Source organism: Phoenix dactylifera, chromosome 6, assembly GCF_051530095.1.
Source record: "Phoenix dactylifera cultivar Ajwa chromosome 6, Ajwa_hap1_PhDact_Kaust_v1.1, whole genome shotgun sequence".
Lineage (NCBI taxonomy): Eukaryota > Viridiplantae > Streptophyta > Magnoliopsida > Arecales > Arecaceae > Phoenix > Phoenix dactylifera.
This window is the reverse complement of record NC_143195.1, coordinates 30090391-30108132: the sequence shown is the minus strand read 5'-3', so window position 1 is coordinate 30108132 and position 17742 is coordinate 30090391. Positions and strand designations below refer to the sequence as shown.

At 36.7% G+C, this 17742-nt stretch overlaps 1 protein-coding gene across 2 annotated transcripts; it reads right to left on the bottom strand.

Annotated features, from left to right (window-relative positions):
* Nucleotides 1–4647: 4647 nt before the first annotated feature.
* Nucleotides 4648–16395, bottom strand: LOC103702777 (uncharacterized). 2 transcript variants are annotated; one of them, XM_008785338.6, is made up of 9 exons: nt 15721–16395; nt 15513–15614; nt 15340–15421; nt 15180–15199; nt 14987–15047; nt 11547–11641; nt 8295–8399; nt 8092–8173; nt 4648–5065 (listed from the first exon to the last, which is right to left on the bottom strand). In XM_008785338.6, the coding sequence occupies exons 1-8, from the start codon at nt 16210–16212 to the stop codon at nt 8111–8113; spliced, it is 1020 nt and encodes a 339-aa protein (XP_008783560.4). In that variant the 5' UTR covers nt 16213–16395; the 3' UTR covers nt 4648–5065; nt 8092–8110. The 2 variants fall into 2 exon arrangements, with proteins under 2 accessions (XP_008783560.4, XP_008783559.4); XM_008785337.6 differs by having other exon boundaries at nt 11535–11641; nt 15721–16352.
* Nucleotides 16396–17742: the final 1347 nt, after the last annotated feature.

Here is a 17742-nt window from a genome sequence, read left to right as displayed (position 1 = left end):
CGCAAGATATAAAAGGGGACCCAGAACCAAGATGACGGGCCGGGGCCGACCGCTTAGACGGCGTCAAGCCCACTCTCTGGTAAATTTAGGAGAGGTAAGTAATGATGGATACGGTGGTCTAGTATTCACTCAATTTTTCTTTGTTTCCTTTTGTTCTGTAACTTTTCTAATCATACTAATTTTTGAAGTCATAAATTGGAAACTATTTGTCTAATCCATGATAACTTTTTGGATCTCATTTATAATTAAATTGATTTTGAATAATTTGAATGTAATTAATGTTGCTTGAATTTGTTTATTTCATATGGGTTTAAACAACATGGGGACTTATGGTCTGTAGTTGCCACATATAATAACGATACTAACGGTCATAGGGCTGGTGACAATGCAGCTATTGGGAAAAGTTCACCCTTCCTAGTCCAAATTGTTTGAAGTATATTTTAGCGTAGGTTAAGAATCATAAGATTTCGAAGGATACAATCATACTAGCACTAATGCATTGGATCCCATCAGAACTCTGCAGCTAAGTGTGCTTAGGCGAGAATAGTATTAGGATGGGTGACCTTTGGGATCCGTAGTCGAAGAACATAAAATTAAGGCAAAAAGATATCCATGTCAATCACTTTGACCATATCAGCTGCTTTTTGATTGATCAATCACATAACCATCTTTGTCATGGCCATCTAATGAAAATCATCACCATGGTTTTAGTTGCAACATTTGACAAGTTCTATGACACAATTGCATTAAATTGAAGCTACATAACCATCTTTGTCATGGCCATCTAATGAAAATCATCACCATGGTTTTAATTGCAACATTTGGCAAGTTCTATGACACGATTGCATTAAATTGAAGCTCGGGATGGAAACAATAGTTCTCAAAAGAATCCGAATTTTTGGCCATGTATTTTAAGTTTTGAGCCAATTAGCGAGGCCAGTCCCGTCCAGCGCCCCACTTATCCTTCTCTCGCGGGCTGTGGCAGAACTCGAAGAGTAGTGAGGAACCGTGAGGTCAAGGAAATAAGAAATCCTTTCCCTCCCCCACCGCCCCAACCCTGAGAACTGGAATCAGATCAGTCCCTCGTCTCCCATGCAAGTCACATTCTTCTTATCAACACAAGTACTTCTTCCTAGACGCAAACAGACCAATCCTCTCCCTTTCCCACCACCAAACCACCATGGGTTTCGAATGCAAAGCCTGACGAGCAGAGCCAGCGCCGTATGGAGCATGAGATCCATGGCATGATCGCAAAGCTCACTCGCCAGCTCGCAGCCCGAGGCAAGTCCGCAGCCCGGTCCGGTCAGGAGGACGAGGAGGCCGATCACGGGGTGAGGTTGATCGCACTCGCAGGGGACAACAAGAGAGCAACGATGAAGGCGAACTTGGAGGAGATGATGGACACTCGTGGAGCTCTCTACGATGAGGAGAGAGAGAGAGAGAGAGAGAGAGAGATGAGTGCTTACACCAACAGCAACCATCAGGCCGTCGACAACTCCATCCTCCTCCGTGGGAGCCGCACGGCGGATGACCTGGGTGTTCATATGGTCACCTCGGGCTACGCGGACGAGCATGGAGATGGTCATCAGGAGAGTCATGGAAAGAAGGACAAGGACAGAGAGCAGAAGGAGAAGGAGTAGGAAGGGTCCAAGGGAGAGAGGCATTTAGCGGAAGGTGGTGGTGATAAGAGTGGGGATAGTACGTAACGTGACCTAATGTAATCTGAAGCTCCCGTTAGATCCACATAAATTCCCGCTTTTACTATATTAAAAAAAGAAAAGGAAAAAAAAAGGAGAGGTAATCTGAAACCAAATGCCATACTTTGGAAGCGTATTTAAACGAGGATGTGCGGTAAAATTCGGTATAAGTAATACTTGATGATTTTTTTAATTTTCTAATCGGAAGCAATGAAGTTTATGGTGAGAAGTAGTGAGCATTACATCCCATAACAACAGGCAATACGGTAGTAGAAAGTGAAGGTGGTCAGCTTCCAATTCAGACTTACACTCGGAATCATTAATTTTCTTGGCTTTCTATTATTTGAACGATAACACAGCCAGTTTTATTTTCTTAAAATTCAAAAAAAAAGACATTCCACTCTTGCGGTATCCACTTCTTAACCCAATTGCGAATAATGCTGCAACAAGTGTTAATTTGCTCCACTGTGAAATGGAAATAACGAAAAATACAAATCTTGTTTTTAATTAGCAAGAATATCATATGGTTTGGGATTTTTAAAAATGAATCGTATCTATGAACATGATATCTATCTAATGTGCTATATGGAATATATGGCAAAGTGGAATGTTGGAGTATTTCTATTGATCGGCCATGTTATATAGACTTGAGTTAGATATTAAATTATTTCGATTTGAATTATCTGGGGGATATCTTATATATATCAAAAAGATGTACAATCAAACCTATTTCTCGATTCAATAGAAGCCTAAAGAAGTAAACATAGTATCCAAATAATGTTTTAGATATATCAGAAGTAGGTCCAATTATGCTTATTCCTAATCCTAAATAACATGTAACGATGTAGGGAGGATCCATATATAAACATAGTATCTATTTATATATGCTTGAATGACCCCTTCTCATAATAAGAATGCAAATAACCCTATTTCAGCCTGATCTAATAGAGAATGAACTTAGAAGCCTGATAATCAATTGTGGATTTGTTAGTTGGTTTGATGAAATTTGCTTGGTGCTTAAGGCATGAATTATATTATAAATTCGTGCCTGCCTTACAATGCTAGGCTAGAATTGCTGCTTCTTCGCCTTGGTGACCAGGGGAACTTGGGCCAAGATATGACCGTTATGCTCCCAAGGAAATGGCAAATTTGAAATGGAGGTCCATCCCCTGAAATGATCGTCATCTTATATAAATTTAGCATGTATTGATCAAATATTTTATTATTACTGGCCGTTGATTTTCATGGTAATTTGATATTTGGTCCATTTCTGGGTTAAAATCAGACCTAGTTGTGTGTAAAAAAAAAAATCAGATCCAACCATGTGTAAAAATAGGCTCAACACTGCGTAAATACTAAGTATAAAATAACTATGTAAGGACTAAATACAACGGCAACTGAGTTTCCACTTTTTTAATCGTATCAAATGGTAGTGAAACCAGTAGCTGAGACGTAATTTTCTCTTTATTAAATACGACCCGAGCCCATGTACGACAGCTCCAACGGGGACAAGTTCTCACTAAATAGACCTGACTGTGTGTAAAGAGAAGTGCTGAAAAATTGGCCTGATACTGAAAAAAAAAAACATCCTGGTCCAATTTTTTGGGAGATTGATGGTGAGAACTGCTAATATTGTGTTTCTATGAATGATTTCATGAAGGAAAAAAAATTCACCCATGGTCCTTATCTTTACTAAGGTAGAGATATCTGTTTGTATGAGTATCATGAAGATACGGGTATGTGGTGACTTCTATATCGGCCATAATTATATAGACCGATATAAATTAATATAATCAATTGCATTGATAGAAACTTAGGATCCCTTAAAATTAAAGTGAAAAAAAAACTTGCGAAAGAAAGCTTGTAGATACAAAATCTCTGTCTTTAAAGCAATTCTGTACTAATTGCCATACCTAGATCGACTCCGGACTCGAAAATCAACTTGACAGCAAGATCTCTCAGCGTCAAAACTGTACGAATAATTGACTTGCCACCACCCATCCCCTAAGAACAATAGATTCTGCACAGCCTCAGATCTCGCATGTGGAAGGTAGTCATAAAGACGATATGGAAAGAAGATAATACGTCAGATTCTTAGATTGAGAGGGGATGTGGTTCATATTATCCATGATTTTTCAAGCAGTAGATTCCAATAAAAGTATGATTTACTCTATCCCCATGATTTAGGGATAACGATTTCCACGGGCCCGCTTCCTTCTCTATGAGCTCACAAGAATAACCGATACCAATATCCAACGTCCAAAGAGACCTTAAAAGCCTCATCTATTCATCCCTCTCTTCTGATACACTCATGAGATCTCGCATTAAAGTCCCAAGAGAAATCGCAATATATATCAGCATAGGTATTGATATTTCTAATAATTCAGATATTAACAAAAAAATGTAATTGTTTAACTAAAAATTTTCATTAGCAAGCATGCATCTAATGCTTGCACACATTTCTAAGGTTAAATGAACTTGGAGGCTCAAAATTATTAGCTACCTCGATTTATTGCTTCTTCTAAGTCGACAAATATGTGGAAAACAACATTTTCTAAATAAAAGCCATCAAGTTTTCATGCTAATCTTATTAACTTTTCCACAATTTTGAAATATATATGCTCTCCAAGTTCAGGTTGGACTAATCATATCTTAGCAGTCAACATTCAACTAGGATCGGATGGTTCCTTGCTTTCAGGTGCATTTAACCAGCATGATGCGTGTTGATAATGATTTATTTCTCATATGACTCTTCATGTTACATTTCCCACCTGCTTATGCATTTATATAAGATGTGGCAGATACAGATCCAACAGCGTATAGAAGTAGATATATCATGCATAAACTTAAAACAGTCTCTTATGCATCCATTTACTCAAGAAACTAATTTGGTCATATCCACTGCACCTGCCTGCAATTTCCTTCAGGTCATCTTTTAAAGAATGAGACGGATGACAAAAAGGGATGCAAGATGTTCCCTTCCGAAAGCCTTTATAATTGTCCTATAGGCAGCCTGAAAAACATACACCTACAATCTGCAAAATAAGTGATAACAGGATTTGCTAATTATCGGCAGCTAGAAGGTGGAAAAGGTCAAAAACAAGTAATTGTAACAAAAACTAGTGAACCAATAATCATCGCAGTACTGAAGCTATCTTGGACAAATATGGAAAACCACAAAATCTTGCTCCTCCCATATTCCTAGTATGTTCATGCTAACTATAGATGCTCTTGTTGTCGCAGCAGCCTCTAAACCTGCACGGGTGCATGAATCTGCTTCTATAGAAGCAATTTAGTCAGACAAGCATATGATACTCAAAGGATAACTTCCGTTCTTCTCACACAAGCCCCAGAATGCCTGTGAAAGCCTGCAGGTTACAAGATAAAAATGATGGTTCAGTTTTATGTAGGACTTGTAACTGTAAATAGAAGTGCTAGAGTGAAGATGAGAAAGAGGTTCAAAATATAACAAGTTCATTGTCATATACAGAATCAACAGAAAAGCCCATGTACGATGTACATGAAGCTGAATCTTATCGATTTAGCTATCTTGGCAACGATTGTTTATATTTCATCATATCATGGACCATAATGTTGTGTCATGCTATAAAAAATAGCCAGCTAGTACACCTCATCCAACTGAAAAGTAAACGGTCATATTATGGTATAATTAAGCACATCAACAGGGAAGATAAGCACAGATTACAGAGTAAAAACACCATCTCAACTAAATAAGCAATGAAGAATCTATACATATGATACTGGCGAGTTCAACTCCAACTAAATGACTGCAAGAAAAATGGTTTTGATTATTAATTTAATGAATTTCTTCGTGTTTTAAGATCTAAAGATCAGGATCAATGGTTTTGATTTGCATTTTATATATCCTATGACATATTTTCCTGCACTAGATTTATTAGTACCAAGTTGATGCATAAAAAAAATAAATAATTTTTGCTTCTAGGTATAGTAGATACTGCATATTGACACTAAGCATGGTTCCTCAGTTTAGAAGCCATAATTGATTTTACAATGGTAGGACTGAGTCTACAATCCTATTGGAAGTATAGTAGCTCATTTATCTTTAAATATATACATATACACGCGTATAAGTATACATGTATATGCATATGCGTGTGTCTGTAATATCACAAAGCAATTGTTAAGGAAGATCGCAAGACAGAGTGATAAGTATAAAGAAAAAGGAGTGTTAGGGCATGTTTGGTGTTGCTTAAAGAAAGTAATTCATTAAAGCAAAAAATTACTTTCTGAAAAATAAGTGTTTTGGAACTTATCTATGAAGTGCTTTTACAAGGAAAAAATGTCTGAATAAGGCCTTTAGGAGATGCTACAAAACAAAGATAATGGTTTCTTCTTTTATAAGAATAATTTTTTAAAAAACATAAGCAACACCAGACATGCCCTTAATGTCTTCCCCTCTCATACAATGTGTATTTATGACAAGCCCTAACAACATGAGGAGTGCATCTTCGACATTCTTACTGTATTCACTTAAATACTTAAATTTCTCCTCAAAATATTTTTAATGCTTTCTTTATTCTGGAAAAGCTTACTATAGAAGAATTTAAGATGCTAAGTAAATCCTCCCTGCCCTGCCAAGAAAAAAGAAAAAAAACTGACACTATCAAAAGTCAAAAAGGTGTTGGGATACGAATCTCTCTTTCTCTCTCTCATGAATGATAACTAAATTTACAAAACATAAGCAACACCAGACATGCCCTTAATGTCTTCCCCTCTCATACAATGTGTATTTATGACAAGCCCTAACAACATGAGGAGTGCATCTTCGACATTCTTACTGTATTCACTTAAATACTTAAATTTCTCCTCAAAATATTTTTAATGCTTTCTTTATTCTGGAAAAGCTTACTATAGAAGAATTTAAGATGCTAAGTAAATCCTCCCTGCCCTGCCAAGAAAAAAGAAAAAAAACTGACACTATCAAAAGTCAAAAAGGTGTTGGGATACGAATCTCTCTTTCTCTCTCTCATGAATGATAACTAAATTTACAAAACATAAGCAACACCAGACATGCCCTTAATGTCTTCCCCTCTCATACAATGTGTATTTATGACAAGCCCTAACAACATGAGGAGTGCATCTTCGACATTCTTACTGTATTCACTTAAATACTTAAATGTCTCCTCAAAATATTTTTAATGCTTTCTTTATTCTGGAAAAGCTTACTATAGAAGAATTTAAGATGCTAAGTAAATCCTCCCTGCCCTGCCAAGAAAAAAGAAAAAAAACTGACACTATCAAAAGTCAAAAAGGTGTTGGGATATGAATCTCTCTTTCTCTCTCTCATGAATGATAACTAAATTTACAAAATAATGAGGATTCGAGCATCATGTATCATGCCCATGTCAACTGTGGACTGGCATCAATTATCATATCATATACCCATAAAGATGCACTAAAAATACAGTAGGAAAACCCATATTTTCTACTCTAGGTTTCTTCAGATTAGGCTTACCAGAATCATATCAATTCTTGTGCTTTAATAAGCTCTTAAGCACCTTAATGGCACAGTTAACTATGCTCCCCTATATTAGTCATCTCCTTTACAATTCAATGCATAATGGACGTTGCATTTTCAGGAGTTACTTCTATAGAATGGTTCTCACTATCATTGGTGCTGTTAGAGCAGCATACAAGTGCCAGTTCAATCATGCCTGAATCTCAGAAATTGTTTGCAGCAGAATCAGCAAGTGTTCATGACATCAGCTCACTCTGCTATACTGCAACAGAAAAGTTTGCATTTGTATTTTGTAGTATATTCCAGCTAGGCTAGAAGCCAAACTGCTTATCTATAATTAGCGCATACCCATTTCATCCCTTGTTTTGAACTTTTTAGTTAGTATTGCAAGAAAACAGGTTATTTATCAATAAACTTCCAGGGAACAATCGGAGTCCACTTAAGATAATCCATAAATTCAGTTTCCATAAAGAGAAAACAAACTTGAATACCCCTTTTTATGAGAAAAAGGTTTAGATAAGAAAGTTCATGGACATTTGCCTTCTAGTGATCAACTAGTCATTAATAACATACACTATAAACCTCATTAACTTGCATGGTAATATATGATAAAACAAGGGGCACAGTAATGTTTGACTTATCTAACATCATTCATATATGATGCGAAGGTTATTAAGACATTTTCCACCTCTCTTTCCTACCTTTTATCATCCCCGACTTTCCAGATAGTTTAATATATATAATTCAATCAGTCCAATCATCAGCTTATGTTGATGGGTGAAAAGAGTCACATATATCTAATGAGTCATAGGAACCCGTAAGTGTTGAATTACAAGATAAGCATATGTTTCTATTTCCGGGTTCAAAAATACTCGCTGAAAAGAGCATAATTACCGCAAGTTTTCGTGTTTTTTTATTCCTCATCAGAGGAACTCTCCAGAGAAACATTTTCTTGATCAACAGCTCCAGCAGGATCCTAGATGAGCGGCAGGAGAAATCCAATAAGCAGTTGAAAGAATATTTAAAGTATCATATACTCATACCCCTCAAACAAAATGAAAAAAGAAGAAAATTAAATACTCATTATCAATTCTTACAGGCATTTTATCCCAGTCCTTCAACTTTGAACTAAGCATGTAGCTGTCACGTAATGGAGCCCATCCAGGCTCATTGCTATGTTCTTTACTTGTAGAATTGGGAACCTGTGCAAAGCATGCTATTAGCAACAGAGGCCAAGGATAACCAGATTTATCCAAAGGAATAGTACCTACTAGCTCAAAATATGATTATGTTATGGTAAACCTGAATACATATAGTGACCAATATTTAAATTTTAAACAAACTATATGTGACCATATTTCAATGGAAAGAGAAAAGTGGAATTTTATGAAGCTGAAGTCAAACAAAAGGTTAGAAATACAGGCTTCCCTTTTATGTTGATTTAGCAGGCAGCATATTTTGCATTAACCTGTGTCCCATAATAACTTCACATACAGGAAGCCAAAAAAAAAAAAGAAATGAAAATTAAAAATCTTAAATTGCTTTCAGGTTCCCAAATATGAATAGCAACCAAAACAACAAAGCAGTTACAGTCATTTAAAGTGGAGATACCATTCCAGTGCATTGTTTTACCCTGGGATGACTCAAGATGCCTAGGCGACCCTCAGATCATACATGCAAGCACACGTGTCTCTATGTACATACATATGTCCTATTATACATCAATATGAATTAAACATTTAGAATATTCCATCGTAATTTCCTAATATATTGACCCATGGATGCTAAGATGGAAAAAAAATACACCAAATTGGATCCAGGGAAAAATCAAATGATATTGAAAAAAACAAACTCAAGTATAAAACAAGTAACCAGAAAAGTTCTTTCCTTCAAAGCCTATGCCCAAGCTCTAGTTCTCTAGTCTCAGGCAAGACACATATGGGGAAGCCTAGAAATTTCTACCACATGATCAAAGACAATAATGACATATATGTTGTCGCTTCTATATAGATTTACAAACTACAATATATCTTGAAGGTGTTTTTTGATTGTTCACATTCACTGCATGTGCCTAAAGGCATGTTAAAATATTAAAAGGAGGTGAACCAAATAACCTTTCCTTCAAAATTTTACACACAAGCTCCAGTTTCCAGTCTCTGGGAAGACAAACAATTAGGTAAGCCTGGCAATTTCTACTGAGCTAGGACAACAATGATATAGATGCAATACGTTGTTGCTTCAATATAGATCTCACAACTGCAATATATCTCAAAAGTGCTTTTAAGTGTTTATTGTTCACTGTTTATGCTTTTAAGGCATGATAACATTTCAACTTATTGATATGCTATGAAATTATGATGATAGCAATGACAAGATTAGATCAATAATGACTGACCTTGTATTAAGTCAGTCATCTGGACAAGAAAGCCTGGACAATAAACTAGGTGCATTGCCTGGGGTCATTAGGGCAATTTGACAACTATGTTCCAACTTCCAAAGTATCACTGGTTCTTAAAATGAAAATTTGGTTCTCAAGCATCCTATGAAATTGTGAGGATTGAGGCCCTATATATATAATAAAAACAGAAATAATTAACCAGTAGAAGCAATGCAGAGTGGTCATTTAACTACCAGTAGAAGCAAGCCATCTATCCTCAAACAAGGTTATTCACTGCTATCAGCCTCAAGCAAGGCGATTTTATGAGTAAAACTTTGCCTGTCTCAAACCTTTATTACTTCTATCGGACTCGTATAATGTCTGATATGGGACCTACACTGCCATTAATCATTTCCTACAAAACTACATGATCTTTTTTTTCGTTAGTTCCGCAAGTTGATGGAGGGCTTCGAAGAAAAAGAAAAAAAGGGAAGATTCTAGAACAAAGATGCAACTTGTTACACCATAATCACTGCATGCATGCCACAACTTTTTGTTTCATAAATAATAGGTTCTTTTGATATTGGTTAAAAACGTTTTATGAACAATTAAAAGATGTTGATTACAGTTAGACACAACTGATTTTGTTAGTGGTATCAGAATATTACCTTTTTGAACAAATGCACATAACTTAATGGTCTTCTTAGCTCATTCCAAGGTTTTCTCATGTAAAATTTCATTTCTTCATATAAAAATATAAAATTTAGATGACTTATGCTTGAAATAGGACTTAGAGCCAGCAACTAAAGTACCTGACCTTGGCTCATGCCTTTATTAGTAATTATTATTTCTTTTTTTCTTTATTGTGCATTTGATCCCATCATTTGTTGTGTCAACTTACCTATTATCATTGAGTGTTTCCTTATTTTGCAAATTCACCTATAGATATGACAAAGAGAAGTAGCAAATCATATTCCCTATCTCTTGATGGAAATGCAGAGAGAAGCAGCTAACCTTAAAGATCCAAAAGATACCTCAAACTCATAATAAACAACCAAATGCTTGATCTATGGGTCAACGCATAATTCCACATAATGCCACAAAGAGAAAGAGGAAAAGTTTCACTCATTAGGTCCCTCTATTCCCTTGACCACAATTAAGGCATGTCGATGGTCCCCATCAGAAAAATGTTTCTACCACTTGGCATCTTAATTACTCAAATATCTAGTCAAGTCGAATATATACTCCGACAAGCAAAAAATAACACCATCATAGATTAAACTAATGTTCAATGTCGCCAAAACACACTAAATATGTGCTTCAGCTGAAAAAGAGATTCTAAATGCATGCATTCCTCCAAATTCACCTATTCCTAACCCTTCACATCTTGGTTTCAACTTTCAACAGGCCTGGGATAAATTGAACTACAGCCCACACAACCTATTATGAAGACCAAGTTCCATTTGTTGCTTTTCTCGTTGATCCACAAATTCCCAATTGGTTCTTGTGAATGGGCTTCATGAATCAAGCTGAAAATTCTACTCCTAAAATCCTAGAAAAAACCAGGCATATGACTCCATGTGCCATTTCAAAAGGCAAACACAATGAGACACTAAATGACAGCTAACAAGGCATAGGTTTAAAGAATCTGTGCAATGTCAGAGAATGAAATATTCCAGAAAAGACTACAATCATAGTTGTCTCGCTAAAAGCAGGCTCTGGAGAGAAATATAAAATACCAGACAAATATAGAATACAGAAACACCAAGGACCTTAGGGAAAAAAATATAACCTGAAGTCATTGAAAAGAGTGCAACATCAACAGCAAGGTTTATACAGATTAGAGTACCAATGCTTTATCACCAGTTCAAGGCACAAAGAGAAGTATATATATATATTAAAATGTAAACAAAATAATCTGTGAAAGTGGATAAGAGCATGGCATGCGCAAGACACATACAAATGTGGTTACCATGGAAGAGTTGAATGATGAAGGGTTGCCAGGAGCTTGCGTTGTTGGTTTTTGGAGTTCTGATAAGAAAGTTTGTTTTCTTTGTTTTGCCAACACTGTCACAGTTACAAATACACTGGTTAGAATAAATTAAAAGAATATTAATAACGCTGACATACAGGAAACACCCTAATATTAGTAAAATCTGTCAATATTAATAATGACATAAGAAATAGAGTTAACATGAAAATCTCTGCAGCTTCTGTTAATAAAAATGAGTAACAGTAAAATATCACTCTGGATGCTCCTCAACCTAGGAATATCAGCTTGTCACCACCATATTGATGTATGACACTGAGATTAGGGCTGCATGGTAGTAATGGTAGGTCAAAAGGAAACCTAGTAATATCAGCTTTTAACCACCATATTGATGTAGGACACTGAGATTAGGGATGCACGGTAGTAATGGTAGGTCAAAAGGTGTGTTAAGCCTTTTAGAGGCTCTAAGCACTGGCTGATCGGCAACAGATTTCTGGACTGATTACAGAAGAGTTCTAGCTCATGGATGGAAGAGGATAAACTAGGGACTTTTAGGGTGCTTTCAGGATCAAAGAAGAGGGTCACCAGGCTAAGAATATTTTAAGGATATGATCAGACTGAGAACAAAACAGTCTTATATAAGTTGACAACAGATCCTTATTGTAGCAAAGAAAATCCAGTTTAGATCTGGATTCGTACCTCTTGTTGTTCCAGCTTCAAAGGCTTCAAACAGAACTCTTTAACAATAGTAGAAGATAACAAGTAGAATAAAGAATAATAAAGACAGAAGAGAATAGAAGAGAGAACATGGGGAAAAGAAATAATAGAGGGACAGAAACAGCAGATTTATGAAATAAAGAAGAAGAAGAACACTAAAGAGAGAAGGGAAGAATATGTAGCAGAAAAAAAAAGAGAGTAGAAGAGGGGAAGAGAAAGGGAGGAAACAAGAGGGTTGAACTTGGCCTCAAATCTTCAATTCCATTCACACACACAGAAAAAAAACATATAAGCCTTTTGCTTGATCCACTTTATAATGACTTGTTTTAGGCCTTCTGGGATTCTTTACAATGATAGAAACAAATCCCTTGAAGCATTTCCAAAACAAACTAGTTATTGACTCCTAACAGCCCAACTCTATTGCACTATTCATGCTACAGTGATGGGAACAGTGCCGACCCCTTAGTCCTCTTGGACCTCCTAAGATTATTGACTTAAAGAACTTATGGTACACCATTAATTGGCTATTATTGGACTTCACATATCACACACAGGAAGATTGAACATCACAACCATCAATGAAGCTATAATACCATCAACACACACACACACACACATATATATATATATATATGGTCCTCCAAATAGCCTTCTGACAACCTTGCCTCTATAGAAAACCTAAGGAATCTGTTTTCTCTAATTATATCCAGTCCTGAAGGCATTTTTACAGAACAACCTTACTTCAAATTATCCCAGCAATGTCAAGATGATGCTGACTTCCGAGTATATTAAATCACATCTCCTTATATAGAAGCATATGACTTTGTAAGAGACCACTTCTTCTAAAGCTAACAATAAGTAAAATTACAACTTCTGGTATAGCCAGGGAGTTCTCAAGTTAATTGTAGATATGAAGCAGAAGAACAACAAAGTATCTGAAGATGTTGAATCAGAAAAGTTAATGAGACTTGTAAGAGGTACCTATGATTGATAAGGGGTAAACATGGATCATAAATATCTAAGGAAATATGGGGCGGCAAAATTGACGAATGAAGACATCTTTTATAACATAATTGCAAAACATGAAACTCATTTGATAAAGTCATGAATCAAATGCCTACCCAAGAATAAAGAAAAGAATATCATCTCAATTATTGGTTAAGAATTTGAATTAAAAGATGCTTGAGATGATCGGAACATGTTAAAGAATTTAGAGTTCTGCAGCAAGGAGTTAAGCTGCCACCAATCATGCATAGAAAGCTCTAAATGGAAGTTGTTTGCCTTTGAATCGAGTTGGAGCATCCCCCCCCACCACCACCACCACCACCAGCAAAAAAAAAAAGAATAAAATTGAAAGTAAAGGTTTGTTCTGATAGATCATTTCAATATATCATAGGGCATTTTTTTCTTCTCATTCGAGATACTATGGGCAATTAACCAATCTATTAATGTACTGAATCCAATGAGTTTAAAAAAAAAAGTAAATGGTAATACCAGGTTGTTCACCCCAAAATGGATTAGACCGTATTTATTAAAAAAAAAAGAAACTATCAAAATTGAAGTTTTTTTCAAACCCAATACTTTTATTTGATTCCTAAATTACTTAAATATTAGTTTCATTTTTGAATGAAGTTACATGACACATTAATATAATTAACTCACGAACTGCACAATGAATCAATACAAAATCACATGATCGATCAATGTCATAGCTGATGAATCAAGAACGTTCAATTGGAACTAAACTACTCATGTCATATTGTTTCCCTTCACAGTCAATGGCATCCATAAGTGAAATTCCTTGTCAGATAAGTTCCGACTAGCATGAAAGCTTAACAATATAGGTATCGTCTAGATAAGAGGGTCAGTAAAATAGACATGTCTGTAAAAATACAAACTACCTATACTTGGACAGAAAGACCCTATGAAGCTTGTTTGTTCCTTGGGATTGGCTTTGATACTTCCTTGCATAGCTTAAGTGGAAGGCCAAGAAGGCCTCCTTCCGCAATAGGGGTAGTGGGGGAGGGGACCAAGCCATCAACAAGATACCACTCTAAAAGAGCTAGAATTCTAACCTTGTGTCATTTTTAAGCATTTGGATATTTTATCAAAGCCTACTTCCCAAATGCTTAAAGATGACATGAATCCTATACCGTTTGAGTGATCCCTTCTCACTAATCTCTTACACCATTGAAATGATCCCCTGTCACTAATTTCACTATTGCAGCAACCCCCAAAATACTAATACTTTTATTTATTTCAAAAGGTCCCTTTGCAAAGAGAACATCTTCTAGGGAAGCAAAATCAATAATTCATAAAATTATTTTTAAGTGTTTTTGTCATCCGAACTAGCGTATCTGCTTACTCATATATTGTCCTAGCACAACATGAGTGAAGAACAATAATGTCTTCATGACCCACTTTAAACATCTTATATCCAACAACAGCAAGCATGCCCATAATGACCCATAAAAGGATTCGGCTTTGCAGTTCAAATGTTCTAAGTTAATTGGTACTCTCCAGTGAAGTGATGTGAGTAGTAAATCTTAAATAATATCTGAATGGAGATAAGAAATCTAAGTGACAGATTTCTTGAGAGACAGATTGTGTGAAAATGAACTTAAATAAGTTCGCACTTTCCCAGCTTGATAGCAGCAATCCGAACTCCAGGCAGATGAAAGACAATACAATTGCAACTGTCATACCTTTGGCATCTTTTGACTTTGAAGGATTCAAGCCTCTCTGAGGATTCTGTGCCTTACTTACCTGCAGATAACGTCTCGAAGTTATGATATATAACAGTAACTCTTCCATTAACATGAACCATATATTAAGAAAAAATGTCAGCTTTAATAAAGGACTAAACAAGGATGTGAGCCCAAGCGAGTGAAATCTCACCGCATTAAATAATTTGACCACTGAATGACCAGCATCAAACATGCAAGATAGAGGGTGTGTGTTAGCCACCAGAGATCAAAATGAAGAACAAAAGTAGTCACTCAGGCACCATTACTGTAGCCAAATAACAAAATCATTGTTTTTATTAGTCAAAAAATACCTCCTTTTGTGGCAATACTAATAAGAGACTTTTCCTTTGCATCCAAGAAATTAGTTGGCTTTACATGCCCTTTCTCTGCTGCCTGTTAGAAGTTCATGTAAAAAATAATATGACAACGAGCTTTCAAACATTTAAACTACAAATTCTAGTTACCTAAGTTGAAGTGTACCTACCAAATGCTTCTCTTTCTTTGCTTCTCCCTTCACCTTATGCTCAGCTTCCTCTTCTGCAAGTTTCTCGGCGACAAGATTCTTGTGTGCCGACAATACAGGACCCTGAAAAATAAAAATTTAAAATATCAGTATCAAAAGGAGGAGGGGGGGGAGGCGGGGGGACCTTTTTTTCACCTAGAATCATATGGATGCCTCGAAGAACACTTACCAGTGGATCGTTTGGAAGATTTTTCTTCATAATCTTCATGAAAGCCACCCTGAACGCCCTAGAACCTTCGGCAAACTTCGTAATTCGCTGGCGAGCTCTATCCCCCTCGTCCTCGTCATCACCTTCAGAATCTCCACTGAAATCGTCTTCAGAATCCAAACCCTTCTGCCCTTCTTCCTCGTCGCCGGAGTCCTCACTCGAGGCGGCATCCTCTCGATCCTGACGGGCTTCGGCGCCCGAATCCCTCAGACCGGCAGTCGGTTGTTCTTCGTCGTGGTCGTCGTCGTCATCGGAGTTGTACTCTCTGGCTCTCTTGCGGAATAGCTTGATCATCTTCTTGCTGCGGTTATTGTGCTTGGCGGCGGCGGCCATGGCCGGGGGTGCCTTCTTTATCTTTTTGTTTGGATGCTTGCTCTTCTTGTGCTTTTGTTTCCGCTTCTTGGGGGCGGCTATGGCGGTGGTGGCTTCGGGGGATTCGACTTCGGCGGGCATGGCTGATTCGGCGAGAAGAAAGAAAGAGGGCGGAGAGCGAGGGATGGAGAGGAAAACGGAAAGAGGAGAGCGAGTACGGGAATAGGTTGATCCTCGGCGGAACCAATACGATGACGGCTCTCGAAGAGAACCGGATCCGGGCGACCAGGGGACCGGTCCGGCTAGCGTCACATAAAGACGGGAAACAATATGCCGTCTTTGGTAGGAATATGCTTTTCTATTTTCCTGTGCAAAAGAATAAGATTTTGTTTTACATAAATACCCTTTTAAATATTGAATTTTGCACAACTATTTTTTCAAAATTAATATTTATATGTATACTCTCGTAAAATACTTATTTTTGCTATTCTATCTTTTTTATTCTTGTTTTTGTATATGTACCCACACCATCAAACGTCGTTAAAAAAATATCCTTAAAAGGTAGATGTGTAAAAAGAAATATTTATTAGGCGATCGTGATAGAAGACAAAAAAAGTAATTTTAAAATTTTATTTTTATTTTTAATTAAAATAAATAAGATTTTTATTAATGGTGTTAGAAAAACGGTTATATTAGGGGCATTTGTGCAAAAATAGTGTTTTATGAGGATGCAGATAAATATAAATTTTAAGAGGGTATTCACTCAAATTTAAATTTTTAGAAGGATATTCATTAAAAAAACATAGATTTGAGTTTGAACCAACTTTCACCAAGGCTTAGAAAATTGGAGGCAGTGCCCCCCTCCTAAGCAACAATCTCCCATACAAAAATTCCAACAATTATTCAATAATTACATAAATTTTTTTTAACCAAGATATGTCGTATCAGCCTGAACCAAGCGATATGGGACATATCGTGTCGTATCGATTCGATACCGGTACTCGGTACGGAGGGTATACCAACACTTGGTATGTTAAAAAAATTTCGTACTGTACTGTACCGGTACGATGCTAGCGTGGCAACGGTATGGAGTCCAGTACTGAGACGGCGAACCTTGCCTTTAACAATCACTTTTGGTAAGACAGCAAATGAGCAAAGAAATTGGCTTCACAGTATATATCCATGGCCCTCAAAGTGGCCAATAAACTTTCTCCAAACATCAATAATCTTAGATAAGGTTGCCATGAGCTGAAGGTGATTTGTGGATCCACTGTACCAATGCATGAGGAAATAAACACGCTACAATTGGATCCTCTGAAGCGTAACACGGGGATTTCACAATCAATCTACCAATGCACTTCTTGCTTGATAAATATATGATATTAGAATGATCTAGCCAACTAACAATTGTTGCAAAATCACATGGCTACCGGTTTACAGTACCAAGCCTATTAAAAGCCAGCATGACAACCTCCAGATCAACTTTCAATTTAGCCATGGGTGCAGAGAATGGCTCTTCCCACCATGACCATTTTGGTTTGGTCGAGCACCATAGGCAGAAGTTGATCAGATCTTCGAGCGTTCCAAAATCCATTTTTCGCCTATGTTTGCACCAAACTCTCTTGGTCTAGGAGCATGAAATGCAACATGATTTAGATCCTTCCTCTCCTT